The sequence below is a fragment of the Lycium ferocissimum genome, chromosome 10 (genome assembly GCF_029784015.1).
Source record: "Lycium ferocissimum isolate CSIRO_LF1 chromosome 10, AGI_CSIRO_Lferr_CH_V1, whole genome shotgun sequence".
NCBI lineage: Eukaryota > Viridiplantae > Streptophyta > Magnoliopsida > Solanales > Solanaceae > Lycium > Lycium ferocissimum.
Window position 1 is genome coordinate 40,787,686 of NC_081351.1, and position 18,109 is coordinate 40,805,794.

At 35.1% G+C, this 18,109-nt stretch overlaps 2 protein-coding genes across 2 annotated transcripts; one reads left to right on the plus strand and one right to left on the minus strand.

Annotated features, from left to right (window-relative positions):
* On the minus strand, nt 1–2,316 carry LOC132033869 (leucine-rich repeat receptor protein kinase EMS1). Its single transcript, XM_059423997.1, has 2 exons — nt 1,643–2,316; nt 1–948 (listed from the first exon to the last, which is right to left on the minus strand). The coding sequence occupies exons 1-2, from the start codon at nt 2,142–2,144 to the stop codon at nt 317–319; spliced, it is 1,134 nt and encodes a 377-aa protein (XP_059279980.1). The 5' UTR covers nt 2,145–2,316; the 3' UTR covers nt 1–316.
* A 4,861-nt stretch (nt 2,317–7,177) lies between these two features.
* Nucleotides 7,178–16,991, plus strand: LOC132033870 (protein S-acyltransferase 8). The gene is made up of 5 exons (XM_059423998.1): nt 7,178–7,522; nt 13,236–13,421; nt 14,669–14,971; nt 15,055–15,288; nt 16,169–16,991. Exons 1-5 carry the CDS (start codon nt 7,484–7,486, stop codon nt 16,664–16,666), a joined length of 1,260 nt encoding a protein of 419 aa, XP_059279981.1. The 5' UTR covers nt 7,178–7,483; the 3' UTR covers nt 16,667–16,991.
* Nucleotides 16,992–18,109: the final 1,118 nt, after the last annotated feature.

Genomic DNA, 18,109 nt, shown 5'->3' on the forward strand with positions numbered 1-18,109 from the left:
TTAGGACAAAAGAATCTTAATCGGTGCAATTTGATCATATGCAATTGTACATGATATACTTACAAAATGTCCGAGATCTCAGTTTGGACAAGTTCTCTGAAACAGCTAGCAATTTAACCAATTCCATTCCTCAATCAATTAAAAACAACAATTTACCCTACTTTTTACAATTTATAAACTACTAAGTACAAAATTTAAAATAACGCATTACCTTGTTCTAATAGAACTAGTACATTAGAGATGCTCGACCAAAGGAGTCTTCAAATTACTACGACGACGCTCTTTTGCTGATAGAATCGTCTAAGAATGTCGACCCTTAACATGTTGAAATTCCGTTCAGAATCTCAACGACTTCATTCATGGGAGGCCTATCGTGAAAATTTTCACTAGCACACATCATGGCAATCTTAAAATACTCAACAATCTCACTTTCTTTCAAGTCATCCCTTGAAATATTAGCATCAACCATTTCCATATACCGTTCTTTCACCACCATACCACTAACCCAAGCAACAAGCCTAATTTCATGACCATCTTCACCAGTAAACGGAAAATTAGGACGCCTACCAGTAACAATCTCTAACATCAACACACCAAAACTATAAACATCACCATTTGTTTTTGCCATTGGTGCACCATTAATATACTCTGGTGGCATATACCCCATTGTCCCCGCTACTTGTGTCGACACATGTAAATGTGACCCTTGAATTCTCCTAGCCAATCCAAAATCAGCAATATAAGCTTCAAAATTCGCATCCAACAATATATTACTCGCTTTAATATCCCTATGAATAATTGGAGTATCCAAATTATGCATATAAGCAAGTCCCTTAGCTACTCCTTTCACAATCTTAATCCTCGTCGCCCAATTTAACGGCATCCAAGGTATCGATTCCAACATGTTGGCTGTCGATGACGTGTCGTAAAGCCATTGGTCAAGACTACCTGTTGGAAAAAATAATTCAAAATTGTAGGAAATCAAAATTAATTAAAATTTTTATAGGAATAGATTTTTCTGTTTCAAGTTAAAATAAGTTTCATATTATTATGATATAATGGTAAAAAGCACACCTCAAGTATCACATTTTTGTCAGTTTCCTACCTTAACTATCAGGTGTCTGCATTTCCTACCTAAACTATCACCAACTATTTATCAAAACACACATCGACTAGTATCTGATGGTGCGTGGTGTACATTCTCTTTTGTATTTAAAAGTGGTGTCAAATGGCACTCCACGCGGATAATTAACGGAATTAATTGGAAAACTTAAAAATTCAAGAGATAATAGTCAAAAACACAACTGAAGTATCATTTGCGAGTTTTCAGCACAATCAGTTACTAGTCGAGATGTGTTTTGATAAATAATTTGTAATAGTTCAGGTAAAAAACGCAAACACTTGATAGTTGATCTATGTTTTGATAAATAGTTGGTGATAGTTATAGGAAATACAAAAACCTGTTAGTTCATGTATGTTTTAATAAATAATTGGTCACAAAAAAATAATACTTTGTTTTGACCATTATCTGTATTAGGGGTGCTGCTAGCTATTTTCATATAATAATAAGATATTGTATAGCTTGTAGAGCACTCCGAGATTCATAGAGTTTATTTATCAGTAAAAAAAATTCCTTGGTTACCTTTTTCGACGAACTCGTAAATGAGGACCCGGTCCTGACCCGTGGAGCAATATCCAAGCATTTTGACAATATTCGGGTGTCGGATCTTACCGAGGGTTTCCATCTCAGCCCTAAATTCCCTAAACCCTTGAAAAGCATCATCAGACAGTTTTTTAACGGCGACAGATACGCCGGAGTTGAGTTTCGCTTTATAAACCCAACCGAAACTGCCGTCACCGATTATGAGATCCGGCGAGAAATCTCGGGTCGCGTCGGCCAGTTCTTTCATTGAGATATGACTTAAAGACGGGTCAAATGTTGCGCTTTCGGCTACAGTGATGGAAGAAAGCTCCGTATTGCTAGTAACCACCGCCCGGGTCTGGTTCCGGGTCCGGATCCGGGTCGGTTCATTAGGACGGCGTTTGTTTGGGTCTCTACAGTAAAGGTAAAGAACAGTGAAGATTAAGAGGACAGCGATGAAACTGGATGTTGCTGCTAGAAAAGCTTGAAGAACATGATCCATAATGGAAGAAATAAAGGTAAAGTATAAAAAGGGGGGTTTTCGATAATGGAAGAGAGAGGATGAAAAGGAGAAAGCGCCATTAACGGGTAAGGAACGTGGGGTTTTGAAAGAAAGCGAAGGTGTTTGGTTGTCTGAAAGCGTGGACTGGGATTCGAGTCAACGGTAGGCGGGCAATACAGTAGAATGAATTCTAGTATCAATTTAATTTAATTGTTTTAGTTTGATTCGGCCTACAATTTAGAAAATAAAATGAGATATTTGAATGTTGTGATTTTTAAATTAAAAATGTGGGTAATTACTGAAATATTCTTTTAATTTTGTAGTTTTAATGTGAAATGTTCGAATTGTCAATTTACAAAATATGTAAAATCTATTTAATTAAAAATAAAAATTGCAAAAAAAAAAAGGGGGAATCTTCTTTTGAAATTTATAATTATAGATATACCATGATATTTGTGTCCTCGTAACTTTTTTAGAACGTGTGTTTTTAGATAAGTAATGATATTTGTGTGTAATAATCAAATTGTTTTTAAATATATACAGAATTCATTTTTGATACACCGGTGCCACACCTATTTCAACTAGGCAATTCATTAGAAGCCAAGCAACAGGAGTTACAAGCACTTGGAATGTTGATCATGAAGCTCGAAACGTCCGGAAGCCTTTTTGAAGGAGTCTCACTCATTACACAGTTTTCCAATGTTGTGCGGATAAAGAACTAGGGCTTGGAACTGAATAGGGGCGCTTTGGAGCTCTTGAACGATTTAATGCTAAAATTGTGGAAACTGTAGCATTTATAAAAGCATTGCGACATGCCTTCACGATTATACAGGAAGAGCTGAGTTCTATACATCACGAATGTGAGCCTCAAAACGTGACCACGAGGAAGGCTATTGAGCTTCATCGCGAACGCAAGTCTTAACCATTGTGTGGTAGATATTGATGAACAAAGAAAGACACGATCTCATTACTTTTTATGTTTTAATGCATTTTAAGAGCTTTTCTTTATTCCTTATTACTTTGATTATTGTTATTCTGGCGCAGGTTAACTCATATTGAGAAAATCAATAGTGATTACTTTACTTAACTGCTTAATTACTTAGTCTTAAGGATTCCAATGGTCACTAATCTCTTGGGGATTCATCTTAAATTAGGGAGTTAATTAGTTGATTCTTAGGTGTAATTAGGCTCTTTAATCTAATTGGTCCTGAATTCATACTAATTTTGGGGGTAATTCTATATTTGATTTCCTTGTTTGATTTCAATTCCGCGTTCTTGACCCAATTTTGTATCAATTTTTTTCAAATAAGCTAAAAATGAAATAATCATAGAGAGATTACTATTTTTCCTTTGACTAAGTGATTAGATTACTATTTAATTAACAATATATGAGATCAATCTTGCGACTTCCTGACCGTTGTTAAGTTTGTCAAATCTTTCTACTTCTATTTACATTTAAAAAAAAATAAAATACCATAGACCTTCTGCCGATTAATTGCCAAAGTAAAAGAAATATATTCTATTCTAGTTTATTCCTACCTCTCGTATTAAAATAAAAGGAATTAAGATTGATTTTCAACCGATTAATTAAGGGAAAGAAATATTTTTAAAAGAAATCATGACGATTAATGATTCTTTTAGCGGCAGCCAAATTGAGGGAGGATTCTTTTTTTCTTCCCTACCCAAAAACTTTGTCCCTTGCACTTAAATCAGAAAGGAACACTAATAAATAAAAGAATTATGCACTGGTGAATTAATTAATCACAAGCAGTATTGAAGTTTAAGTTAAGAAATCTAATGAATTAATGACCACATATTTGACTAGGTTAAATTAAATATCTAATTCATTTAGCATTAAATTTGTCGTATAATATAAATATAATATTATTTTGTTATAAGAAAGGATTATGTGAGATAATACTACCACAAATTATAAACGACTATTGAGTAAATTGTACTGCTTTTGACTGTGTGGTATAAGCGAGATCAAAAGCAAGATTATTCTTTTGTGACGGATAAATTTGCCTAAATGCTTTAGATAAATATTTATATTTAGTTGACGGTAAAACACTTATGTTGAACTAGAAATGGTCAATAGATTCTTTGGAGATATTGTTCTCTCTCGAGATATACGATTTGAAAAGCTCCTCCTTATTTGAATGAGAAGAGAGTTTATAAGCTAATCAAGATCATGAGAAATTTATTTCCTAATAAAGATTACTTTACAAAATTTAAATACTAGCAAAAATGAACGGTCTCATATAAATATTGGAGGCTGGAGCTTAGGGGAAGGGAGGGGCACAAATTCACCATTTTTGGCTATATAAACATTTGCGTGAGCCAGTTCTTTTTTTTCTTTTTTCTTTTCGCCTAAGTCTTTTCAATTCCTAAAGATCAATTTCTTATAAAGTGTAAAAAGAGAGCTCTTCCTAATCTACAATAGACATGTCCTTTATTTATTTACTTATTTACTTATTTATTTATTTATTTATTTATTTTAACAAAAACTCCCACCATGAGCCTTGAGGTACTGTTGAAGAAGAGTTTTCCTTAAAAAATCTATTATATTGGGGTGATAAATAAAAAGAAAGGAAAAATGAATACATAAGAACTAAAAATACCTATCGTGTGAAAGACTTTCTTCTGCACTAAAGTGTATATATATTAGCAGTATCTTTGAAAAGATTAAGTTTTGTATGTATTTGTTTTCATTTTCCTCGCGTCCAAAAACTTCATCCCATGCACATGATGCGCACGCTTAGCTAAGAAATCACACATATAATTTGGACCTATTTTTCTCATGAAAAAATTCAAGACTATAAGTTAAAAGTTAAAGCATGGGATAACTCTATGACACAAACAAACTTATTATAAAGTACATATGATTGTAGAGACTATACTTTCTTTTCCGTATATTGAAAAACAAACTAAACAAAGATCTTTCAATCGTTCAATAGCGACACGATAATCTCAAAATAAAGGAGATACGATAACGTAGGCTATAGTATGTCACTTTTGCAATTTTACAAAATGAATATGAATATGTTGTTGATGTTTTAAAGATTCACAATGTGATAAAACATCTTCGTCAAAATTATTTATCATTAATATCTCAAGAATTTTCTTATTACTATGACCTGTTTTTTCTCTTGCTTATGTAGAGTTGGTTATTTTAGAATCCCATATCCCATTTTGCTCTAGGTGAACAGACATATATGCATACTGATTTCAGTATGAAGAGTAATTGATACATATAATTTGGAATATCCTTTTTAAGAGACCTCTTCAAATTAATTGGACAAAACTTTAATTTTTATTATCTATTATTTAACATGTGATATTTACTTAACACAAAAGAAAAATTCGTATGCCTGCAAGAAAATGATGGACAGTTATATCATCTTACATCTGAGCCGATTTTTCTTATGGTAATTTTTTTTTCTTTCTAATTGCTCTGAAATAATTAGAGGAGAGAGAAAAATTGTAATTCTAATACAAGCAATTATGATGATAGAAAAATAGTAATTCTAACACAAGCAATTATGACAAAATATGAAATTGCTACAGAGAGTGGATCAGAATATTACTGAAAAAGTGGCCCAATCTTCCTTTTGTGTTGGACTTTTGAGCTTGGCTTAATCATTGGCCTGTTGGACTTTTGAGCTTGGCTTATCATTGGCCTAATTTTGTTGTGTGACCCGGTAGACTCACATACAAAAGCCTTTGATCTTTGTCTTGTACTCTTTAATTCGCCCGATACACTTGTCATATCTATCTTCTTCTCCTTCTTCTTTGATTTATTGAACAGGTGCCATGAGGGACATGTTTAATGGAGTCTCTCGTATTATTTCATATGTTTTTACTGATTGAATTCAGGTAGAGAGAATAATATCTTGTCAAAGCCGTCCTTAGTCCGATATGCGGCGGTATATATTCGAGTAAGACCTTTAAGAGAAAAGATAAATCAAGCGAGAATGACAGAAAGGAGACGATTTCTCAAGTGATAGTTATTTTTTGAGGTTAGTCTAACTTTCGTCATTATAGTTGGTAAAAGTGTGAGTAAGAGGGGAGTGGGCAAAATATATGAATTGAATCTTCGACAGTCATATCTGCCTCCAACAAATAAGGTGGAGTGAACAAGAATTAGAGAAAACATAAAAACACAAGATCAAACTTCATCATTTCCATTACCTTCTCCAGTAAAGTAAGCATTGTTAACCAAGTTAAGATTTTTGGTCTCAACAAAGAAGTATTGAACATTACATACTTATAATCGCAAAAAACATTTTAGTTAACAAATTTCTAAAATTTATGTTTGATAGAATATCATTGAACATAATTTATTTTGAAAATTATTTTATATTTGGAATCTATATTACTATACTGCAAACTGGAATATTGCTGAATATGTTTATAATTTCATAGCTTAATTAAAAGTCGACCTTATCTTTATTGATTGAAGAAAATTGTTATGAAACTGACTAACCTATTGAGAGTAGGAAAAGTTAAAAAGTATATTCGAAAAAGAAAAAAAGTACTTTTCAAAGTGTATTTTCTTTCTAAATACTTTTGGAAATGGATTTGGTGCAAATTATTCTATTCCAATGGTAAAATTTGCATGCCTTTTGTTGCACCATTTGCCGTGAATATTCCTTGCTATTGCTCCCTCCTCAACCAGACATTTATATACTTTTAAGGCCACTTATAACATCTTTGCTTTTATTTTGTTTATGTATTTTCTAACATATGGTCTTTTTTTTTTTTTATATCTCTCTTCCAACATTTTCGATATGACAAGAAGCATTCATACATCTAGGCTGTCCAAAATCTTAAACAAATCTAATCACCAAAAATAACACTCAAAAACTATTCAGAAAATCTCGTCATTACTCAAAACAGTGACCTAAGAGAGAGAAAATAAACCTATTAAATTAAATTCCCTAAAGTTTAAAAAAGTGTTTAGCCTTTTCTTTCCCAAAACATTCCAATTAAATCAAACAAAAAAAACGCTTCACAGAAACATAAAAAGAAACCTTTTTTTCTCCCCAAAAAAAAAAAAAAACTCCTAACCCTTGCACCAAATTCTCTTCTTCCCTATATATTCCAAATCAAAATCCCACAAAAACCCTTTAAGGAATTTCATTTTTTTTCCCATTTTGTTCACAAATCTCATTAATTTGTTGAGAATATACTGAGAATTTAATTATTGGGTAGGTTTTGAAGGAAGAAGAAGAAGAGGTGGTGAAAATGAATATTGTAAAGTTTCAAGTATTTGATTCTGTTCCAGCTTAAAGGGTTTGAAAGGGCTGTAAGCGCGTGGGGTTGAAACGTGCTGCCCCATGGCAAAGCGCGTGTACCAAGTCTGGAAAGGAAGCAATGTGAGAAATTTATGTTACTTTTCTTAATTGTTATTATTTAAATTTTGCTTTTTATGGTTTAAATTTTGTGGGTTTTGCTTGAACTTTTAGTTAGTGTATTAGGGGTAATTTTTTGTTAATTTTTTTAAGCAACTCTAAGTACAACAACAAACAACATACGCAGTGTAATCCCACAAAGTGGGGTCTGCGGAGAGTAGGATGTATGCAGACGTTACCTCTACCTTTACAGTATGTGGGGTTATTGATTAGCATTTAGTTTTATTATTTGGTTAGTAATAATGGGGTGAATATAATTATGTTAGAAATGAAGTGAATATAATTATGTTAGAAATGAAGTGTTGTGTTATTTTGAGGTACTATTAGTGAGGAGAATAATGTGAACTTTTTAGTGTGTATATTGGTTTACTTTCTTAAGTTCTGCGTAAAGATTGAATTTTAATTGCTTAATATGAACTTTTAGTTAGGGTATTGTTGATGTAGGGGGTATTGGGGCAATTTTTTTTGTTATTTTTAGTAACTTTACAGTATGTGGGGTTATTGATGAGTATTTAGTTTTATTATTTGGTTAGTAATGGTGGGGTTTTAGGTGTTAGAGGGTGGAATATAATTGTTTTAGAAATGAAGTGTTGTGTTATTTTGAGGTACTATGAGTGAGGAGAATAATGTGAACTTTTTAGTGTGTATATTGGTTTACTTTCTTAAGTTCTGGATCAAGATTGAATTTTGATTGCTTAATATGTTATTCTGCAGAATTTGCAGCTTTAAGTTATTGTTATGGCCTTTGAAATGTTTTAAGTTTTGATCTGACCTGTTAAAGAATGTTACTCCTCGGCATTCTTTTCGTTTTAGAACACTCCGGATTTTGCATCAGTTAAGCATTGCTGGTGTTAAGTTCCTAACATTTATAATTATCTAAAGACCGTTGTTGAAACTCTTCTTTGAGGTTAAGACATAGCTTACATATGTGCACATTCGATAGATTTACCCACACACCTTTTATGTGTATAAAAAGGTTCTATCCCAATAAGGAAAAAAAGAAGAGTTGTAAGTAGATCATTAATAATGCTTGAATATCATAATCTGATAAAGGAACAAACAAATAACAGCTTAGTTGTCAGTGTTTTTGGTGAATATGACTGCTAGTTTGCTTAGAAATCTGATATTTGGGAAAGTTACTAGCTTTCAGGTGTGTGATATTTATAGGATAGAACGAAATGGATGTAGGGATACTCGGTTGAAGTTAAATTATTGAGGAAACATTCTCTCCTGTTTGACCATGTGGCAATTTTATTAAAAGCGAAAATTGCATAAAAGCGACAAGATTCACGGGCTCTGAAGTAGAAAGCAATTAATGAGGCGCACACTTCCTTGGAGTGAAATGCAAAGTTTACAGAAGATTAAAACTAGACTTATATGAATTTAGTAGCATAATGAATAAATTTCAATTAAAATACTCCTTTTTCCCCAATGTATGTGTCATTATTTCATTTAGTCTGTACAAAAAAGAATGTCATATGTCCTTATTTAGAAACACCTTAGCTTTAAACATCCCATTTTACCCTTAATGAGATGCTTTATGTCCACACGAATGTCCATGACTTGTTTTAGACCACATGTTTCAAAAGTCGTTCTTTCTTTCTTAAACTCTGTGTCCAATCAAACCCCGCCGCATAAATTGGGACTGGGAGAGTAACTAATTTCAGCATTTAATATACAATAATGTCAATAGTAAACTAAATCCTCAAAATTGAGATTCAAAGAATCGGTTGCTTCACATTGGGACACATTTCACGTTATTATTTGAAACGCATGGCTTCACCATGAACCCTAAACCTCTTGCCTCACATGGCTTCGCTGCTTTAAGTGACAAAGCAATGACTCTTAATAGCAAAACCACATGGACGCCCCTAGGGATTTGGTCTAGCGGTAAGAGTGTAGCGCATGATGTATGAGTTAGGTGCACTCACGTTTTGAACACTGCTATAGGCAAAAGTCTGGTATTTGATGGAGAAGAGGGTAGAGGGGCAAGCCCGTTATCTACCTACTTTCGAACCATATCGATTGACCTTTAGAGATTTCTCGGTTATCAAGAGAAAAAGAAAAATAATGCTGCCACATGGATTGAAGTCTACTCCAGGTTCAGGTCCTATATTTCTTCTTAGGGAAACCATCCTTTCAGACCTTGATAATAAAAGGTGTACTCCATCAATTTTGAATTGCCCTTGTTCTGGTGAGTATTTTAAGAACTGCCAACGTCTTCTTTGGAGGCTATACAGGAACAGTTGGAAGACAGGTTATCAAAATGACATCAAATATATCCTATTCTGTGATTACTTTTAGTTGATACCTCATGGAAACACATTCTGCTAATTCAGTGAGGATGCTGCAATCATATTCTTTTGATCTTTCAAGAGTTATTATACATTATATTTGGTTACGGGTAAAATGGGTGTATGATAATTGATTGTATCAACTCAGTTTAGTGGTTTTTGTGTTAAATATCTGCACATTTTACTTGTTGGATAAAGTTTGAAGCATCTACCGGCCCCTTTCCCTACCTAATTCCTTACTCTTTAATTCTCTAATTTGATGCTTTGGTTAATGAACACACACTTTCTTATAAGTTGGTTTGCAGCTGTTAAAAATGATGCTTTGGTTAATGAACACACACTTTCTTATAAGTTGGTTTGCAGCTGTTAAAACTATGTTTCAGTTTAACTTTCTTAAAATTCTTCTGATTAGATGAGCAAACGAAGTGCACATATTCTCATCTTGTAGGATACTGTAGGAGCTAGCTTGGTGCGTGATCAGAAAGCATGGCCTTTTTAAGAATTTAACTCTTTCCTGTGATTCACTTGGTTATTTACTTCGTGGCCGTATGATAATGTTTTCATCTTGTTGAAGTTGTCACCTTTTTGTTGGACATTCTTGTCACCTTTTTGTTGGAAGTTCTTGCTTTCCAACCATCATCCCTTATGGATTTGATTCTGGATTTTTTTTGGAATCTGGAGATGAAGCAGTCAAAACAGAGCTGTGGATACTCATGTGAATCAAGTACCTAAACTTTTTAAGGAAGATACATTTCTTCCTTTAATTGGTTGTGATCTAATCTTTGAAGGTTAGTAATAAATTCATAGTTTGTGGCCCCCAGGCTTTGATCTGTGGTAAGAGCAGAACCCTTTGCGTTCGAACATTGCCGCAGACAAAAGCCTACTTTTAAATGGAGAAGAGTAGAGGGGCGGGCCCATTATCCAGCGTTTTTTGAACCATGTGCTACGGGCCCTCGGGCATTTCTTGATTATCAAGAAAAAAATCTTAGTTTATACACTGACCGCTCAAAGAGACAAAGATGGGAGATTTAGAGGATTAAAGGGGCACACATTTTTTATTCTCTTTGGATTTTTTATCCTCTAGAGCACATATTGCTTTTTGTTCAATATGTAGCGATATGGTTGACGTTCTGGCTTTGTCCGTCGACAGCTGAACGTTTCGATCTCGTTCGATTCATGATCGCATCTGCAAACCTTATCCCGTGGGGCTTAGCGGAGAAGACTAATATTTCAAGGAAAGTTCATTCACAGGGTCTGAGTGCATAGCTTGCTTACCTTCTTTATCTTCATGATGGAGTTGGTGTTGTTGATCAATAATCTTAAGGATTGTTCAAGCAGAGATATGAATGGCTATCATAGCAGCTTATGTGCTGCTTTAAAGATGTAGGTGAAGATATTGAGTCCTGTACGTTAGACAACTGTTCTTGCCCCTTCACATTTCCTTTAATTGGTTGTGATCTAATCTTTGAAGGTTAATTTTTGTGAAGATTATCCACTGCTCGTCGGAGTGGGCTTCAGGACTTCTGATTGGTTTTGTTATAGTGGAAGTGTGCTCAGTGCGTTGCACACACACCCCCCCCCCCCCCCCCCCCCCCCCTCTTTTTTCCTATTTGACAAGCGTTTCTACATATCCAATTATTTTCTATTTATTTATTTTATTGTAATAATACGGCATTCCTGACAACAATCAAAGCTATTGAACTAAGATAGTTTAATAGATTTACCTCCGACATGTCAAACTTTAAAGAAATAGATAATACATTCCCCCCTAGAAAAAAAAGGAAAAAGAAAAGAAAGGCGTTGATTACATCTTCATTGGATGCTTCAATAATAATTTACTTATCCCCAAAAACAAAAAACGAAAACAATAAATAGGAGAGAAAGATCCATGGAGGTGTAGAGTTCGTAGAATGATTGGATAGTTGCTAGTAACGATGGAGGGGTTAGAAAAGGAATTAGGTGTTACTTGGCCTGGCCAAATGAAATATTCATTTGGTCAACCTAGTGTGGCTTTTATCCTCTTCTTGATAAACTGTGTTCTGGTTGGCCCTTACCTGGAGTTTTTTTTTTTTTTTTTTCGAAACTGGTAACTATCTTACCTGGAGAAGTTTAGTTGAATTAGAATTGTTTTAACACTTGCCGCTGCACTGAAGGTGATCTCAACATGGTACATGTGCCCTAATACACTGACAGGCTTCTTAAGGTTCCGCTAATGTGCGCTTTGCTCTGTAACATATTTGTGATTAGAAAAAGAGAAAAGTAGCTATCTTCCTTTCTGGCAGTCTTGCAAGACTTTCTTGGACGTTAGTAGCACTTGAAATTCCTATACTGAAGGTTGCTTATTCATAAAATTAACCTCAAGTCTAATTAAAAAAAAAAACTTGAAGTCAAGTGTTTAATATCAGAATCAGCTCATCAATGGGCCCTTGCCCCATTGATTTCATTTTTTGCTTATTTCGATAAGCAAGTATTGGTCGTATTAAAATCCAAGTGCTAAGCTAGTGCTTGACATTGCAAAAGTAGGGAGGACTGTGTAGAAAGAAGGGGAAGTCCTTCATAGAAAAGGGGAAGACCCTGTACAAAAGTCACTGTTGTAAATATTAATGAAGTCTATCAGGCTGTTTTCCTCATATATATCTTCTTTGTACCGGGGCCCCTGTACGCTGGTTCATTGACTTTTGGTGGCTAAATTCCTTTTGTATTGGCTTTGCGTCAGTACCATCCTCCTGGGCCTTTCAATTAGAGGTCCGTTTGTCTGAAGGTAATATATGTATAATTCTAGCATCATTGATTATAAAATCATGATCATAGCCACATCTAGATTTGCTCTGAACAAAGAGGAGAAGTCTTGTAAAGAAGAAAGTGATCAGTATATCTGCTATATGCATGATCCCTTTTGCTTATGCCACTCACACTGGTTGCTTCCACTCACCCTCATTCTCATGACCATCTCAATATTTGTTGCTACTGTGTGTAAATCTCTGTTTACGCTCAAGCCTAGAAGAATGAGAAATATTTTAAATTTAGACCAGCTTCTGAATACTGGTTAAGACCACTGAGCAGAAAATAATAAAGAACGGAAAAGAGCTTCTTATAGGTGAGACCTCACTTGCACGGATGATTGCAATGAAGAGAAATTCTTCGTTTCTTTGCCTTGAAATGGTCCCTTGATCTTCCAACTGTTTTTGTGAATCAAGGATGGAAAAGATAAATCCTTTTTCAATATTTTCATTAAATCCTTTTTCAATATTTTCATTTGCAGCAACAACAGTGGATCTATTCATTCGCTGCGTCTGTGACAAATCGGCTGTCGCATGCCATGCTATACCTTTTGTTTGCGGTTTCAACTTCTTTGTTTTATACTCATTTCCCGTCTTTTGCAGTATTTTTTTCTAGGTGGCAGGTTGATTTTTGGGCCGGATGCAAAGTCGTTGCTCATCAGCTTATTGCTCATCATAGTGCCCGTTACTGTTTTCTGTGTTTTCGTTGCAAGGCATCTGCGCCATGAGTTCTCATCGTACAATGCAGGATACGCTATTTTGGCAATAGCAATTATTTTCACCATCTATGTAAGCTCTTAAGAATTATTGCATGTACAGTATTTTTTTTTTGATGACATGGGAACCCGCAGCTGCTACCCTTTGGGTGCGCACAGGGTAAACCCAACTCCTGTATAATAGCTCGCAAACCACACAGGAGAGAGAACCCGCACTAGGCAAGCCCTGTGCGATTATTGCATGTACAGTATTATCACCAATAGGGATAAAAAGTGTGACAAGTTTGTTTTGCTTTGAATTCTTGTGGTTTTTAGCTAGTGGCTGGTTGCTGTATTTCATTTTGTCCATTGATGTTGTAGCATTTGCATCTAGGATATATTTGCCCCTATGCATGTGTGGCTGTATTTTCATATTTCTGATTTTTATTAGTTTTTTTTTTGACTCATAATCAGTGGCGGAGCCAGATATTTCATTAGGAGGATTCTACTTTTATAAAAATAGACTATATCAAGCTTGTGTTTCAAGTCAAGAGGATTCAACCTTGTATTTATCATGCTTTTAATTATTTTTAATTTATAATATACATGTATAATAAATAAATTTTTTGAGCAAGGTGTATCATATGAATCCCCTTGCTTCAATGCGGCTCCGCCACTGCCCATAATTATAACAGTTTCGGTACTAGGTTTTGCTATTATTTTTTTAGGTTGATTTTTTGGTGGTGGGTATATTATCTGTGGTACCAAGGGCCAGTAATATTGCTGGTTAGAGTATGTTTTTTAATTTCATAGTACTCAGCGATCATGGAATTTCTATTTTCCTAGATCTTTTAGTACATACTTTCAAGACTTCTGTTACTTAGGTTCTTTAGACCTAATTACTGAAGATGAAGAAGGTAGATTACTAAAGTTTTTAATATCTGATACTATAGATGACAAACAATTTGAAAATCTTAATTCTCTTCTTAGTTTGGACTGTTGGAGGTTGCATTATTTTACTAATTAGACCTTGCTGAACATGCGAAAATGTCATGCACATAGATATGTTTTGTCAGCTCTCTGCTTTTGTTAGTGAAACTTTTAGAATTTGATTGAAGTTCCTTGTTTTGCTTTATTTTTCCGGATAGATTTAGCTGAATGCAGTACTTCTGAAAACAGCTGCCTGATAATTTGTTCTATTTGCTTCTTTCTATGTTGTACTATGTACTGTTATTGCCTCTCTACATGAATATCACTTTTTGATTGCCCGAAATAGTGTAGAGGAATAATGAATCAACTCACGAGCTGTGGCTTAGAGTATCCATGAATTGGTTTTGGCAGGTACTGGCACTGCTTCTTCTTACATCAGCTCGAGATCCAGGTATTGTTCCACGTAATTCTCACCCACCAGAGGAAGAGTTCCGTCAGGAATTTTCTGCATCAGTAGAGGGTGGAAGACAAACGCCGACCCTTCAATTTCCCCGAACAAAAGAAGTAATTGTTAATGGGATGCCAGTCAGAGTGAAATATTGTGATACCTGCATGCTATATCGCCCTCCACGTTGTTCGCACTGCTCCATCTGTAACAATTGTGTGGAGCGATTTGATCACCACTGCCCATGGGTGGGCCAATGCATTGGATTGGTAGGGTCTTATACTATTTAAATTGGTTCCTTAGTGTTTGGATATATTGGGTTACTCTTGACAGCTCTCATTTTATCATGCAGCGTAACTACCGTTTTTTCTTTTGCTTCGTCTCATCTGCTATGCTGCTGTGCATCTATGTGTTTGCAATATGTGCTCTGTACATCAAAGTGCTAATGGATGATAATCAAAGCACAGTCTGGAAGGCAATGAAAGAGTCACCAGCATCTGTGATTCTAATGGCCTATTGTTTTATTTCCCTGTGGTTTGTTGGTGGACTCACTGGCTTTCACTTGTATCTAATAAGCACCAATCAGGTCAGTTGCTTTACCTTGTATTCATGTTGGGATAGAATTGGGCTAATTTCAATTCTGTTGTACGGGTTAAATGAAAGTTGATGCTAATTGTGCTTCAAGATACAGAATGAACCCGTCATATGTGGTTGCATTCCACCAGAAGGCCTTTTGTGTTTTGCCTTCTGGCTGCTTTTATACCTTTGTTGGGCCCATGAATATGCTGCTGTTCCTTTAGCAGAATATTATAGGGACCTTTTGATTCCTTTTTAGTGACCTTATGATGCAAGGAAAAGAGGAGGAGCCTAATGTACAACTTTCTCTGTTCCCATAATTGCTTCTGCATTTTAGTATACTGTTGGACAGGAGGGTAGGGTCAGGTTGGTGTTTTATGTCTTCTTTTTTATTTCAAGTTGTTCCTTCGCATTTATCTATAATAGATGCAGGCAGTTCTGGTGAAGTTATTGGGCTGTTCTGATTTAGGATAAACTGCACTCTGGTTTTCTAAATTGCTTTTCTTTCCTTCTAATCATTTAAACCAAATTATCTGTTTTGGTTGGGTGGTCATGCATCAGGTTTCTTTTAGTCAAACTACTGTCTATATAAGTTAAAGTAAAATAACTTTTAGACAAGGTGTCTTGCTGTGAGATCCCACGCAAAGCTTGACCTTCTGGCTTCTTTAAAAGCTGAGGCCAATTCAGTAAATGTAGCTATACCTGAATATTGTAGTTGTTTTTCTGTTCGTTTCTGAAGATACATCTGTAGTTGTATGATAGTCTTTATTTGTTCTCATTTTGGTTACCAAGCTTTACTTATCATGTCAACTAGAAGTTTTCCTCTTGTGCTGTTTTAAATATGCAGCAGTCTGTGCATTCACACTAGTGTTTAACCTGTTCTTTTTCAGACAACCTATGAGAATTTCCGCTATAAAGCAGAAAACAGGATCAATGTTTACGACCTTGGTTGTTTGAACAACTTCATGGAAGTATTTTGCACAAAAGTAAAACCATCACGGAACAACTTCCGAGCCTTTGTACAAGAGGAAGAACCACGACCTCCTTTGCCCACTACCAGGGAAGCTGATGTCGAAATGGGTGATCAGGATCAACGAATGAAGGTAGAAGATGATCTTGATTTTGGTGGAGACCTTCTAAAGATCTCACAGCGTCATAATATTGAAGACATCGAAGCAGATATACGGAGCCGAGGGAGTGACGCGCACCATCATAATTCATCTGAGGCTGATTCGGTTCTTGGGTCAGATAGGCGGGCCCCTAATGTACAATCAGATGTACGAAACTCGAGCTGGAGAAGGAGAAGTGGGAGCTGGGAAATCGCATCAGAGAAATCCAATGTCACTGAAAACAGGAGCCATGTTGCTCCAAACGAGCAATATCAATGATTAATGATGATGTACAGTATGACGGCGATGAACATATCCTTGGGCTGAATTTGGTTTTGCTTTCTGGTTTTCAGAGCAAAGGTGTATTGATGATAAGATGGATCAAAATGTAACTTACCACTGTAGGTTAAATCTGTACTACATTATGTAGTCTTCCCTTTCTCATTCACCAGTGGATACTAGCCTAATATAAATATTCTTTTGGGAAAATTAGTGAATAGGGGTGTGTAATTTTTTGAATGACAAGGACATTTCATGTTTTGGCTTTGCTGCTACTTCTAATTCTGTTCAATTGCAGGACTGTTAGTTGGCTTGTTTTGTCTAAGACTTGATGCCTCAGGGGCTGTTACTCATTTTCTAATGCTTTTTTTCACAATGTTTTGTGCCTATCAGTTGGTTTCTTTTTCTTTTTAATATTCTCCCATCTTTTGAATTCCATATTATACGACACAATTGTGGAAGTAAAATGTTAATTGTTGGACATCAACAGAACTGTCGAACTGTTTACTGGTAGCTGTGTCTGGATAGAACATTTTTGCAGTTAAATCACCTCTTAGCTTGGTTACACTATTCGGGATTAAGTGGGAAAATGGTGATAGTTGTACTTCAATTATTTAAGATTTTTACTGTAGCACCTCCTCGGTCATTTTGAATATTCTCACAGATAGAAAGCTTAGGTACACACGAAGAGGCCCAATTTGCACATTGTCTTTATTCGGGGGTGGTCTTTAATTTTTGCCCATCAAATTACTGGTTTTTCATTTTTGCCCTTCGCCTAAAATACCCCAATGTTTCAGGTTGAACTGGCTCAGTAAAACAAAACAAAAAAAAAAAAACACAATTCGCAAGGCAGAGTTTCGTTGTAAAATTAGGCCTATTTTGTAGAGTTCCAACTTTTTTTTTTTTTGCCTTGAGGCAAAAGTTTTTTTTTTTTTTTTTTTTTTTTCGCCTTTGGGCGCAAACCGCCTGTAGCCATAAGGTAGACTTTTCGGCTCCTATTTCTGCGATTTTTTTTTTTTTTGTTAACTAAGTGGGCTTCAAACCCAGAACCTCGGGACATTTTTGGCCACTTTTTTAAGCGAAGGGCTAAAATTAAAGACCAGCAATTTGAGGGAAAAATGTTAAAGATCAACACCTTTGAAGGTCAATCCGTGCAAAAAGGAACGCATGACTGAAGATAAATAAATCAAGGAAATATAGGTATGCTATTTGATTAATCATTTAACTCGAATCACGGGGATAATTGTACAAATCGCACCTACATTACGTCTGGGGGTGGCAAAAGCATTTCATAAATCATGACCCGCCAAATCCGCTTAGATTTGAGTGGGTTAATGACCCGTTTATTTTGTTAACTTATCCCATTTTGAACTATTTAATTCAACTCATTTAAAAATTGGGTTGATATGCAGCTCAAATTGATCCATGGAAATTGTCTAAATA

Excerpts from the sequence above, each read along its gene's own strand:
- LOC132033869 (XM_059423997.1), bottom strand. The coding sequence starts at position 2,144 with ATGGATCATGTTCTTCAAGCTTTTCTAGCAGCAACATCCAGTTTCATC. Across the intron at positions 949-1,642 it reads TTACGAGTTCGTCGAAAAAG|GTAGTCTTGACCAATGGCTT; the intron begins GTAACCAAGGAA and ends TTTTTCCAACAG.
- LOC132033870 (XM_059423998.1), top strand. The coding sequence starts at position 7,484 with ATGGCAAAGCGCGTGTACCAAGTCTGGAAAGGAAGCAAT. Across the intron at positions 7,523-13,235 it reads AAGTCTGGAAAGGAAGCAAT|TATTTTTTTCTAGGTGGCAG; the intron begins GTGAGAAATTTA and ends CGTCTTTTGCAG. Across the intron at positions 15,289-16,168 it reads ATCTAATAAGCACCAATCAG|ACAACCTATGAGAATTTCCG; the intron begins GTCAGTTGCTTT and ends GTTCTTTTTCAG.